General features: G+C 39.0%; 1 protein-coding gene across 13 annotated transcripts in view; it reads right to left on the bottom strand.

The window, feature by feature from the left end:
• Fryl (FRY like transcription coactivator) overlaps positions 1-14,044 on the bottom strand; it is a 222,240-nt gene that overhangs the window by 23,153 nt on the left and 185,043 nt on the right. For all 13 annotated transcript variants that reach the window (XM_074042290.1, XM_074042288.1, XM_074042296.1 and 10 more), the window contains 8 exons: positions 12,667-12,837; positions 10,882-11,022; positions 8,266-8,463; positions 6,734-6,895; positions 6,543-6,617; positions 6,068-6,244; positions 2,645-2,848; positions 397-564 (listed from right to left, as the gene is read on the bottom strand). In XM_074042290.1, the coding sequence (XP_073898391.1) occupies positions 397-564; positions 2,645-2,848; positions 6,068-6,244; positions 6,543-6,617; positions 6,734-6,895; positions 8,266-8,463; positions 10,882-11,022; positions 12,667-12,837 (1,296 nt within the window). The remainder of the gene's footprint in view (positions 1-396; positions 565-2,644; positions 2,849-6,067; positions 6,245-6,542; positions 6,618-6,733; positions 6,896-8,265; positions 8,464-10,881; positions 11,023-12,666; positions 12,838-14,044) is intronic.

Genomic DNA, 14,044 nt, shown 5'->3' with positions numbered 1-14,044 from the left:
CATCCAATCACAGCACCAATCACATAAACCCCACACAAAGCAAAAGGGGAGGGAAAACAAAAGCGGGCCTTCAAAGGAAACGCAGCACCCCAGGCAACGCCTGCTGTCCCCAGAGAAGCGCCTGCACAGTAACCAAGAGTCACACTCTGCAGCACAAAAATGCTCATATTAACACTCAAGGTTATTTTTAACCTGTTGGTCATGTCCTCAACCTATCAACTTGAAAAAAACTTCAGATTTGATGTTTTGTTGGAAACAACCCAACAGGTTAGAAATACTGAAAACAAATCAAATAATTAGCACATCAGCTGAAAACTCTTTGGAAGGAAAAGCGAGGGTTGTGACAGTGCCAAGAGAAGCCTAGATTGGCCATGCAGCACCCCCATGTCTCCCCACCTCAGGCAGCTGGCTGCTAGCATTATCTAGACGAGCCTCCACACCGGGGGTCTCATCTCTGATCTGTAGCACCTCCTCGGCTGTATTGCTGCCAGTGGAATCCTGAGACTGCAGGAGCAAGTCTGGGTGCTCTGTCAATGCCTCATCCACAGCAGGGTCATTGTTTAGCTGGAAGGAGAGAGAGTGACGTGAGGGAGTTGTTTTGTCACGAGAGTTACAAGAAACATTCTATGTCATCAAGTAATTTAAGGGCTTAGTCATAGAGCTTTTGGGATTTCCGCAAGTGATCTTTTTTCCACTTAGTCTGTACCAGAATGGGTGCTATGAATGCAAAGCACTAAGTATGAATTCACACAGGCTAAGTGGCAGAATTCTATGTAACTATGCTACCTTGAGCTGAAATTCGTATTTTTATGGTTGCGTGTTGAGTTTCAGTCAGCCTGAAGATTAATGAAGGCAGGCGCTCTCTGACCTGTGTTTGGCTTGCTTCAGTGCCAAGCACAGGGTGAATTCTCGGGAAGTGTCTTGAAGGAGGGCTAGCTATGCACGTCTGTTTTGGCTTCTCACGTTAGCAAAAATCAGTACCACAGTTTCAGTAAAATTTAAAAAAAAAATTAGGAATCAAATGTAAAGTTGTTCTAATGGCAAGCCATCATTAGTGAAGTTTATTTTCTTTGAGAAGTAGTAGTCATTCACTTAAAAAATTATACTTTTCCCTTTTAAGCAGGGTTATAGTTTTCTCTGGGTCAGTAAGAAACAGTATGCTTCAGTATACAGAGGCAAAAATTCACTTTTTTCTCTGAGGAGATAACAACTGTATTTTCTTTACCTCAATACCACTGTGACAAGGGTTGACTTATAGACAGTCAATTCTGCCCCAAGGATCTCATGAGAACTGACATTACTAAGCACTTACTATGTGCCAGGAGGCCTTCCTCCTCATAAAATTCCCACAAGGTAGGGAAGAGGAGAGGTTAGGTAACTACACCACTGCCACACAGTGAGCAAAACCAGCTCCGGAACCCGCAGTTACAGCTACACAGAGGTAAAGCCACAGTCTGTGTCAACAGTTGTGTAACTTGAGTCACAGTTACAGAGGCAAAGCCAGACTTCCAGCTGTGATCGACCTCCAGGGATACTGACTGTTTCTCGTTCTGTCTGTGCCTATGGCTAGGAACTCAACCATTCTTTTAAAGGAAAATAGCCCCTTGGAGGATAAGCCTTAGGTGCCAAGAATGAGTGCATGGCACTGGAGATAGACCTGGTTCAAATCCACTTACTGGCTGTGCATCTTGGGTCATGTCACTTAACCTGCAGAACTGCAATAACCTGCTTACCTTGTGCAGTTGGAGAGACTTACGGGACTAGTACATATGAACACTTGGGAAAGAGCCTAGGACATCCTAAACACTCAGCAAGGGATAACCACTGCTGTTGTTAGCAGCAGCAGGTTATCACTTAACACATAGTAGAGAGGCATTTGAAAGACATATGGCAGCAACAAGATGTCACAACAGAAGAGAAGACAGGAAGCCAGAACAAACTGACAACTTGGCATTTTGTTCAAAGCCAGCTCACTGTAGCACTGCCTGCGGCACCTGACCCACAGAGTGTGCAACAAGTGGGTCTATGTGAAAGGGAGGCAGGCTTGTTTAGCATGAAGGCCTTCCTATAAGAGATGTGCAACCATCATGGACACAGCACCCCCTGGCTGTTCCTTGATGCATGTGCCATGGTGGCTGCAGCCACACAGCCCTCTTCCGGTGAATTCAGCCTTTCTCGAACCCCCACGTTTTGAATGAACAGATGACTCTTGTACACTTTCTAATTTTTCACCCACTCTTTAAATATTCTATCTAGCCCTTGGGGTGTGAGCCAGGACTTCCCCATAAATGACTTGATCTTGAAAGGGACCAAAGTTGTGCTCAGTTTTTGCACACTACACTAACTAGAAAAGAAAAGGAGGTGTGGCCTAATTGGTAGTGGTGTTTACACGGATACCAAAACTCTGTATTGTTCGATGAGGATCTGTAAAAGTGCCCAGAACCAATTCACCACAACCTGGAGAAGCCAGATGAAATGTGTCCTAGCTACTAATGCACGCACATACCAACTTTATAAGTTTAGCTTTGTCATGAATAATGCTTAGTTTAGTGTGTGCATTTTGCCCATAATGAAATGGAAGACCAGGAAATATTAATAAGAGTTACATGAGCCCACTGTCATGCATGAAAAGGTAAGTGGGTACCATCTGTGTGCGTGACAGGATCTGGCTCGCTGTGAGGGCTGCTTCTTCCTCTGAGGACTCATCTGTGTCCTCCTGGTTTGTCAGGGTCAGGCTGGGGGTGCTGCTTGAACACTGGTACTCCTGGAGGGATGGCGTGTCCCCTTTGTCAATGCTGTCCAGCGAGCGCCGGCGGACTCCCCAGTTGAAATTGTCCATGCTTTCACCCTGGAAAAGCAAGACATGATTTCTAAGACCTCAGCTACATGCTTACAGATGTCATCTATGTAAGACAAGAGGAAAACGATGTATCAAGATGAAAAATACCGAATGCATCATCAAAAGCAGAGTTTCAATCAGCCCTTCAATTTCTTTAAACGTTTAGCCCATCATTAAATATTTACATTTAAAGAGATAAAAATCATTCAGTTTATTGCCTGTTTTTGCTAAATAACTTTCTTAACATTCTATCTTGAATTACTGGGGCCTCAGCTAAATCTTCACTCTAGGCCATTTCTATTCTAATACACAGACGCGAATGAGACCACAGAAGGACAACACCCCACAGATGACAACACGGAAACCACAACACCAGGCTGCAACTTACCTGCAGCTCCTGGTTAGCAAAAAGGAAAACACACAGAATTAGAAAGAACGAAGACAAACATTCAAATATACACTACACTTTTGGGGAAAACTCTGATTTCTCAAACCCAAAGACTGATTCAAGCTCTGGATTAAGCTGTTTGCAGGAAGCCAATGTGTGATTCAAACTACTTTTTTTTTTTAAATGCAAAATATATTGTGAAAAAGTCAGAGACAGACACTTAGAACAACATTTCTATGATACACTTTAGCAACACAAACTTTAAGAAAAATCTTCAAAATTTACATAGATTTAATACTTGGTACAATGCAAAAACTGACTTAAGATACCCACATTCAGTTGACAACATACAGGGTCACATTTATTTTAATCTGTAGGACAGTTCTGATTAAATGCAATGGTCACTTTTTACTATAAAATAACTTAAAATTAAGATCACAGCTATTAAAGCATAACCATTGTCAATTTCAAAAGGTCAAGAGGAAATATGACAGATTTCAATTTCACCCCAGCCACAAGATTTATATGTTATATTTCTACTCTTCTAAACTGATCCTCCTTTTTGTAAGGATATAATCCTTATGGTCTTTCTTAGGCCGTAATAAGACAAATGTCACCAGGATAGCTAGCAAAATATGATTTATTTGTATCCCTTTACACAGAAGGGATTGTTTAGAATAGAGGTTTTCAACTCATTATTTTTTTTTTTTTAAACAGAGGAACACCTATTTTAAAGGAAATTTTAGATGGAAGTCAATCATGCCAAATTTACACACAAGTCCAGGCTGTTCAGGCTGGACAAAGTGCCTAGAGTTCTGCCTATTTGACCCTGGGATCTTTCCTGGCTGTTTCTCAAGATATCTTGGAAGCCTTAGGGCTCTGCAGGTGAGAATATGAAAACTACCTTCCTGGAATGGATCATTTCAAATATTATTATGTAGCATATCACATAATAACAGCAACAGCCCTCAAAATGTATTTGACTGAGTATACACTGCAGCTTTCAAAGTCTGGGGATATTTTAGAAGTTTCATTAGTGATGAAGTTTGTTCTATTTCCATAACCACATTTTATACAAGACTATACCAGGGTCATTTGGTTTGGCTTAATTATAAGGTGTAAATTAGCATTCCTTCATCTCTCCTCAGATTACTGTGACCTGAATTAAAGACAGAATTACAGTAAGCATCTTCAATCCATTCTGACTAAGGTTCTACTAAAAACTGGATTTATTTCTACTGACATTTTGGATGTTTTAGACAAACGTGAAAGCATTTCCAGTGGTCTTGAAAGAAAAAAAGGCAAACAGAAAAATAATAACCTTACCATTACAAAAATATCAGAAACCTGCTTTTGTTTTTTTTTTATTTATATTTTTTGGCACTGGGGATTGAACCCAGGGCCTCTGTATATTAGGCAAGCACTCTACCACTTGAGCAGCCCAAGAGTCTGCCTTTAGAAATTTAAATTCTGGTCTGAAAAAGAAAAAAAAAAACTGCAGAAGAATTTAGAAGTCATTTATGAACTTGGGCTAGGGCAGCAGGTCTCTAGAACCCATCCTACTTCCTTGCCTGGCTGTGCAAGTGTCCTATTTTCTACAACACATTTTTCAAAAGTTTAAAAGATGAAGAGTGAAATCATTTTTAGAGGGTGGTGACCTGACCTTTTATGAAAAAACAAAAAAGTGAAAATGAAAAGAACAGAAAACATTTATAGAGCAGCAAAGAGTAAGGATGCATGCTCTTATTTTGAAGCTCTGTCTGTGTATTCATTTGGATGTGACGTAAAATGCATCAAAAAAACCCATTTTGCTGAGTGATGTTGTGACTCCCAGCTACTCTGGGGACAGAGATTGGGAGGATCATGGTTCAAGACCAGCCTAGGCAAAAGGTTATCAAGATCCCCATCTCAACAAACAAGCAGGTTATGGTAACACATAACTGTAATCTTAGCAATGCAGAAGGCATAGGTAGGAAGATTGTGTGGTCTTGAGGTCAGCCTGGGTAAAAAAGCACAAAACACTATCAGAAAAATAACAGAAGAAAAAAAAAAAAAAAAAAAGACACTGCCTTAACAGCTATAGGAATGGGTTCCGAGTAGCCTAAGATAACAAGGCAACCTTATCAGATCTGCCACAATAATTGCTGCAGAAATTGGCATGTGTCTCAACTTGGGTCGGTGAGATGTGACCAGACACTTGCTAAGAGCATTTAGCAAAGCAGCTTCACTGTTATGAGACCATTTCTGGAAGTGACCCTTATTTCCTCCAAATACCTCTGTGGGAAAGTAAGGCCACACACAGCAGTGACCACAACCTTGCTGTTGTCTGAGGTTGAGCTGACCTGAGTACAAGGGCAGAACTTTGGGAAGTGCAGAGTCATTTAGTGACAAATGCCAGTCCCTTTAAAGTTACCTTTGGCTAATTTTAATGTAATCTCTTTGCTATTTTCTTGCAAATTAATTTGTAGAGCTCATGAGAAACATTTAAATCTAAGCATACATAAAAAACAATTATGACACGCCTGTAATCCCAGCTACTTGGGAGGCAGAGATCACAATCCCAGGATAGTCAGGCAAAAGTGTAAGACCCTACCTACAAAACAAACTAAAAGCAAAAGGACTGCGGGCAAGACTCAAGTGGTCTTTAGGCCCTGAGTTCAATTCCCAATAATGCTAAAAACATATTGTTACTTACGAACTGTAATAATCACACTAAACTCCTAATTTACATTTTTACCTTTTTTGGCCTTACACTGACCTCAATAAGGAAGGATCCTGCGGTCAAATTCTGATATCACCCAGACTATTCTACAATTATCACATAAAGCCCCCATTCTTACCTCTGCATCTTCCAGTTCAACATCTAAAAAGTCAAAATCCTTAAAAACACCAAACTGCTGTTCACTGGTATTATCTTCCACTGCCACTTCCTCCTCTTGAATTACATCTTCCGTCGTAGAAATCAGGCTAGTCTGTTGGTCACCGGCATCCAAATCCTCATTCGAAGAAAACACAACCTGATATCCCAGAAATAAAAAAAAAAAAAAAAATTCCATTCATCAGCTTTGTCACTCTGAATCTCAGATTTCAGCTCCCAAGAGGCTCTGGGGTCTCATCCTTCAATAAATTCAGAGCTTAAAGTCAGTCTTCACAACTAACTAGTTGAATACTTAATTTGCCTGGTGGCCAGGTATCACAACAGATGATATTTTTTTCATTCCCAATACATAACTAAGTTAGAAAAGGCAAGCAAGGAGACAGAGCAAGTTCTTCATGGAACATGAATGTTAGGTCTTTATTCGTGCAGTTACTCACAGAGGGATTCTTCGGGAGGCCAGAATCTGGACCACAGAGAGAAAGCACACTCATTAGCTTTTCTCTTGTTCTTCGCTAGAGAGAAGAAATTCAAGTGTAAGTATTGGCTACAAAATAAGACAAATTCCCAAGTTTTCATATACATATAAAAATGGATTCTTCTGTATCATGAAAGTTCCGTCTTGATGTACCTGTGATAGCTGTGGCCTTTTCCAGCTGACAGGAACCAAGGCATTGGAGTTGGAGCCAGAGGAGGTGGAGGAGGTGCTTCTCGTCACAGCGATTACTTTTGCCTTCCCATTCCTTCCAGCGGCACTGTGCTGATCACCATATTTATTTCCAATGATGGGTGTCTACATAGAAACAAAATGCCAGTGTTTGATGCCAATGTTTCACCACCAAAGGAACTCGTAAGGATTAAGAGTGTGTCATGTTAATAATGATACTGTCGATGAACAACCAAAAAACAGTGTAAGCAGAGAGATTACATAGCATGAGGTAGATGTTACAAAAATCAAAGATCTACTTTCTTATTTTTTCCTTCAAGAAATTTATTAGAATAACTTTACATGATATTATCTGAGAGTATATTTTTATGTTTTTTCACAGTGCTAGGACTCGAACCTAGGGCCTTGCGCATGTCAGGCAGTTGCTCTACCACTGAGCTGTATCCCTGGCCCTTTGCTTTTTCCTGTTTTAAATAGAGTTTGCTTTCTTTAAATCACCACTTCCAGGCCAGGCATGGTGGCATACCATGGAGTGCTGGAATCTTTGCACTCCAGAGATGAAGGGTGGAGGACTGAGGGTCCCAGGACACCCTTGGGCTATAGGGAGACCTGCCTCAAAATAAAACAACGAAAACACCACCAGGTCCACCTTTCCTTCCCAAATGATTAGTGAATATATTCTCCTCATAAAAAGCGCAGAAAATATAAAAGATTTAAAAACACCTTTTATAATGTAAAACCTGGGATTTCACCACTCAGATTTAAGATCTTGAATTCTGCTTATTCAATGCCTGATGTTAAATGAGCTACAATAATGTGCTTTGGGGTAGCAGGAGTGGCTCACATGGTAGGGTGCCTGCCTACTCAGCGTGAGGCTCTGAGTTTAAACTCCAAACCTCAGTGCCACTAAAAAAATAAAGCAACTGTATTTAAAGAGACCAAAAAAACGTGCTTTGGCAAACACTGAAGAAACAACTTTACAGAGGAAAATGTCTATGCAGCTTCTTAGTACACATGGACAAATTAATACGCAATATTTATTCTTTCAGTGAAAATCCTATGATGATTCAAAATTCATTTTTTGGCAGTTTCCACTGCACCCTGCTTTCTCCTGTGGAAACAGTCTTCATGCACAAAGGCTCCTTTTGCTTGGACTTTATTTCCCCTCTCCAGATGTGCCTGTCTAGGGTTATCTTTCAACACCCAGTTCAGATGTCACCTCCTTCCTGAAATCATTCTTCTAAGTACATACTATATATTCCCAGAGCGTCATAAACTTACTTCTTACAAAGCACCTTCCACAATGCTTGTTTGCCTGTTTTATCAAGACACCGTAAGCTTAAGCATGAGCCTTCCCAGTTGCCATCACATTCTCACATCATACACCAGTGTCTACCGCTGAGTATGAGCTCAGTTGATGCTTGCTCAGTGAGAGAACCAAGGAGCAAATAGGTGACCATTCCTACAGTACCTGCATCGATTCCTGAGCATCTTACCTCAGAGATGTCAAAATGAAAGTCTAAGGTCTTCCCAGGCAACTCCTTAGAGACATTATTAAAAATTTTAGTGAAGGATATTTCAGGAGAACCTATATCTCCTCCATAGGTCTTGGGGATATCGCTGGGCACCACCAGACTTGCAGAGCGTGACACCACTAGCTTCAATATGTTGAGGGCTTCCTTCCAGTAAGGACTCTGGTGTAAAAAATAATCAACACACGAAAGTTATAAATGAAGATTTAACTTAGAACAAAAGTCTGGTGTATACTGCAGCCTATGAAAATCTTATTTCTGCCAAAAACTAAAAATAATTCCTTTTTCCTTTGGAATCCTTTACGGAAGGTCTGAGTTACATAAGGAAGAAAACACAAGTTATTATTTGTACTGTTAGACTTGTCAGCCCCCATATTCCTAAGAATTAGGTATAGCTTGCTTTTCTCCCAGCAAGTGCTTTGTGAACAGCAATTCATTTGGAAAGTCTAATACAGTAATCTGGCTACAGTGGTAAACAAAGGGGTTGTACATATTGTGAACTTTCTAGATGAATGAAATCTATGACTTTAAGACTGAAGTTTAAATATTTTAAGTCTCTCAGGTAAAAAAAAATTAATGCATACTTTTTTTTTTTAGACATAAATATAATGAAATGCTAAAACATAGTTTTGGTCTTTTCTTCTTGACCACCCAGGACCCAAATATGATGTTCTCAGGGATTGCTGTGTTGACAGGATGAGTTCCCTCTCCCTATAACCAAAACATGAAATATTTAGTAATGATAAAGAGGTCCCTATGATATTGTGATATTTTAAGATTAGTGTAAAAAAAGCTTAATAAAATTATAACTAAGTAGAAATCATCATTTTTTTTCTGATAGGAATAACTAGAAACTCTGAGCACTGTGAAATGTTAAAACTTTTTCAGTAAAGTTTCCACAGATTGTTTGGATAGATGCGCTCTAAATGTACAAGATTACAGTTCAATTATGTAAAAATATTTATTTTCTTTTTAGGTTTTTTTTTTGGCCTGAGCCAGCCTGAAGTTGCAATCCTCTTACCTATGCCTCCCTCGTGGCTCAGCTCACAGGCATGAACCACCAAGCTCAGCTTACTTGTTGGGAGGAATTCTCATTAACTTTTTTCTGGGCTGGTCTCTAACTGTGATTCTCCTGATCTCTGCCACTGGTAGCTGGGAGTACAAGCATAAACTACCACACCAGACTTCTTTTCTTTCTTTCCTTTCTCCTCCCCTTCCTGTCTTTCTTCTTTCTTTTATTTTATCATTTTTACATTTACTTATATGTGTATACATTGTTTGGGCCACCTCCCCCTCCTTGTGACCCCCTACATCCCCCCCACTTCCGGGTAGAATCCTTTCTTTCTTTAATAAAGTGTAAGTCACTAACCATGAGGTTAACTAACTAAAAATGACCTTGTTTCAAACAACATTTAAAAGTAAATGTGGAAAAAATTTGAGTGAATTCTTTAATATTAGATAATTTTAGAGAAGAATCTAGATTTCTAGCTTCTCTTTCCAAATGAGAAGTTCTGGACACACTGGTCCTGTATTCCAACATGACGCTGGGTTGTGCTGCTCCCTGTAGGTGCGGGATGCGTGCTTTTGGTTCTGAACAAATGAAATGTATCTGTATCTAATAAATTAGTAATTCAATGTGGTATGGTGTTTCTCTGTGACACCCAGTAAATACAATAGTTAATGAGTTAACTTCAAGCTTTAAGAAGAAAGAGAAATGTGCTTTACAAAGAACTATAATTACTTGGTCAAGCCTTAGTTGTTGTGGGCTAAAAAAACAGGGTCACCAAAAATGTTTTTTAACGATACTTTAAATCACTGATTTTGATGGGAATCTGGATTACTTAACTGGATAACCGAAAACATTTGTGTGTGGTGGTGGGGAGATCTAACCCAAGGTCTCTTGTGCACTGTACCACTGCTGGCTAAGCATTCCCCTTTCCAAGTTCTGTTCTAGAGAATACAAATGTAAGCAGAGTACAAACACAAAATGTTCATCTGTGAAGGCTCTCATAGAGTTTGTTCCCTTGGTAAATTGTGTCTGGATTACTGATCCACTTAGCAACTCCATTCTTCACAGATGATTCAAAGTTGAAATTCAACACACGCCAGGTGATCTTATCATTATTGACATTTAAGCCAAGTTGATGTTCTGTTTCAAAATATCTGGCATTTAAAAAACATCAGACATTTAATAGTTCCTAAAATATAGATTTTTTAAAGGATGTCTTCTGTTTCTAAAAGTAATACTGTACATTATGAAGAACAAATAAAAAGGTACAAATAATTGAGTCCTGATCCCAACTTCCAGAGATGGTAACAGCTGCTTAGTTTCCTTCCATTTGTTACTGTGATGTATGCTCACAGATGTAGTAGTTAAGTCAAAAGTAGGAATCATACAAAACTTCTACCACTCAGATTCTGCTTTTTGTCACTTACTTTGAGAACATTTTCATGTAGTAAATATTTCTGAAAACATGATTTATATTACCTACTCCTGGTCATTATGATACTTCTGAGTTTTTGTGATTATGAAGTATTTCAAGTTGAACAATGCTACCCATAAACCGTGTGGCTACTCACCTGCACATATTTGCCAATAATCTTTATGATTTCCAGATTAAACTGTTTGGCTGGGACTGTAGACAGGTCAATGTGACTCAACAGGCTATAGATAATCTGAAGTAATGATTGTTGCATACTGGACAATCCTTTTTCTAACAGCTGAAAGTAATATTGAAAAGTAGACATTAATCAGGTTGAGTGAAAACTCAGCTTTTACATTTATTATGTTGAAAAACACAAAGGTTTAACCCATGAATTTATGGTTGGATTACCAGAAATCTGGAAACAAATAAAGTAAAAGGTAATGTCTACTATTACCATTTTTCTTTGTTTCAGAATGAAGAACAGGATTATTATTCTTCACTGTAACAATGGTGTTTTATGTCCTTAATTAGTTTAGCAAACTATCATTTAATTTAGGTTAAGAGAAAAGCCACCATACCACTGTCACCAAAGAGTAACTACCTACCTGCAAATCATTCCCACCGGGCATTTATTAGCATAGCTACATGAGCTCGCAGAAGTTTTTTACCTTGAGCCTTGAATATTTTTTTTTAACGTATAAAACAGTAATGCTACCTACCTCAGGATTTTCAGGGCAGAATTAAATACATGTAAGTAGACTTAGTACGAATGTTAGTAATTCTGTGAGGGTTACTGATAATAATGCAAGTATAACTTATACGAGTGACAGGTGGGACAAAAGGCATTCTCCTTACAGACTGGAAAATGTTGCCCATGTGTGACACACACCAGGCCACACTGTGCCAGTTCCAGACCTTGGAACCTGCAGCGGCCCTTCAGAGAGAGCAGGTGCTACCTTACAGTGAATTTCACAGTGGCACCAATGGGAAGCTAGTGTGGGACACTTACTTCAAAGCTGGTTAAGGTGGGTGGCCTGGTCTTGTGTTGACTCTCACTCTAGAGGTGTTGGTGTGAGATATATCTAACAACACAAACTCCTTCAGGCTAAGATGCTGGCATTGCCAGTTTACTTCAGTATAAACTTGACGGTAGCAAACTGATCAGCTGTAAAAGCTGTATTAACAAAACTCACTCTAGTCCTGATCCAATTTATGATAGTCAAGATCAGTGACTGTCATAACTTAGCTAAGTTAAGCCATGGTATGAGTCAGTTATGAATAATTTCTGTCAAGCCGCTCTATGTCCAATTCCTTAAGGTCAGTTTTCTAAGAAGGCGGGTATTATTTTATCGTAAGCGGATACACATTGCAGTAACTAGAAATTCTTCCATTTGAGGTTTTCCGTGTGGTTGTTTATGCAGTAATTTACTTTTCCTGGCATTAAGCTACTTCAGATGCATCAATAAAAAAGTACTAACTTTTTATGCAGTTCTAGGGCTACTTTTGAATAATTTGGCTTTTACCCCTCAAAATAAAAACTTATCCAGTAGAAATGCCTTTGCATGCTGCATTATTATTTTGTAAAAGATTTTAAAGCCAAGAACTAATTTTGTAGACACAAAAATTGTAATTATTATCTAGGATCAAGACCACTAAAAATCAATTTTCCACTTTAAATAAAGGGAGGTTTACATTATTTAGTTTTATGTCACTTAAGGACAGGGAATAAGGATATAAACACTGGAAATGAAAAAAAAAAAGTCAATTCTTTAGAAAAATTTCCTTTCTACTGGAATGACCTATACTTTTAGGAAAGACATTACTGATTCACTCTCACAGACAATTTGAAGACTAGTTGGGAACATGCTACAGTTTCTAGAAATAAATCCACTTGAAAATTCTGCACAGAGCAGTTAAAAATAAAAATTTGTAAATTTACCTCTGCAAGGTAAGTCACAAGATTAAATGTTGTATCTGAGAAGGAGTCATGCAGGTATCTACACACGACATTGATCCAGTTAGAACAGTCTCTGGAGTACGTGTGTGTGCTGTACAGACTCATCATGTGAGCCAGATTCACAAGCGTGGGGCATTTTTCTTCTGCGCAAACCTAGAAAACACATACGATTACCTTCTTCACTAAAAATCATGATACAACCTTAAACTTGATTTCATGCTAAATGTATTTATTTATCATTATTAAAAATTTATTTTCTTGTGGTACTGGGGTTTGAACTCAGGGCCTCATGCTTGCTAGGCAGGTGTTTTACCACGTGAGCCATCCCCCAGGCCCTAAATGCATTCATTTAATGAAATAATTTAGATGTATTTAGATTTTTAAAGTTGCAATACATTTTGTTTTAATACAGTAGAAAAGTTAATAGAGTAGGAAGAAAATAACAAGGCATTCTTAAAAGAATCACAATAGATAAAACGGAAAGGATTATTAACCTATCACACAATTCTATGGGTTCGAAATAATGTGGCTTTTTGAGTCTGATGCTCTGTAAAACCCACCTATGGTTTTGTAACGTTTACACATCATCTATTTATAACTGTTTTGTCAGTCATCCGTGGTTCAGTGCACACGTGCCTGAATAGGCACTCAGCCTGGGCATTTTCAGGCTGGTTCACAGCAGCACTGTCAGGAAGAAAACACTGTCTCCAGGATGCAGAGCATCGCAGGCAGTCAAAGACAGAGAGCCTGGGCACGAGTGGTGACAGAGTCAAAGGATGTCACTAGAGCTATGCCATCTCCACTAGATGACAATCTGGAGGCTGGACCTCAAACTACTCATCAGGAAATCATCTATAGTGCGGGACCTCTGGCTAACCTTTTTGAGACCACCCCATGATATACTGGCTTCTCAAAGTTTGCTTGATAGAGTTCAGGAATCTGAACTAACAAATAAATGTACAGGAGGATCTCATTGACCCAATGTATCTTCTTAGTCCGTTTGTTCCTTGGGCTACTTGTAAGGATGTTCCTTATCTAGGAGACACCTGAACAAGCTGGCAAAGGGCCCTGATAGTCTTATATACCAACTCATCATAAAGGCTACACTCAGCATAATGTCTGCTTTTATTTTCCTTGCTTTTTCTTCCATTTTATTAATGTTTTGTATGTATTTTTGTAACTGCCTAGAGCACTTAGTAAAGAAATTAGAGTATTACCTTTTAAATACACATATATAACTTCCAAATGAAAATGAGGCTTTTACTTTGATAATCAGAAGACATTTAACAGACCTGGAGGGTCAAGTTCATCACTGACATTATCACTGGATGGGTCTGAGATGCAAAGGCAAGTGCAGAAG

Source organism: Castor canadensis, chromosome 9 (assembly GCF_047511655.1).
Source record: "Castor canadensis chromosome 9, mCasCan1.hap1v2, whole genome shotgun sequence".
Classification (NCBI taxonomy): Eukaryota; Metazoa; Chordata; class Mammalia; order Rodentia; family Castoridae; genus Castor; species Castor canadensis.
The sequence above is the reverse complement of the archived record's forward strand: the minus strand, read 5'-3'. Positions and strand labels throughout refer to the sequence as shown.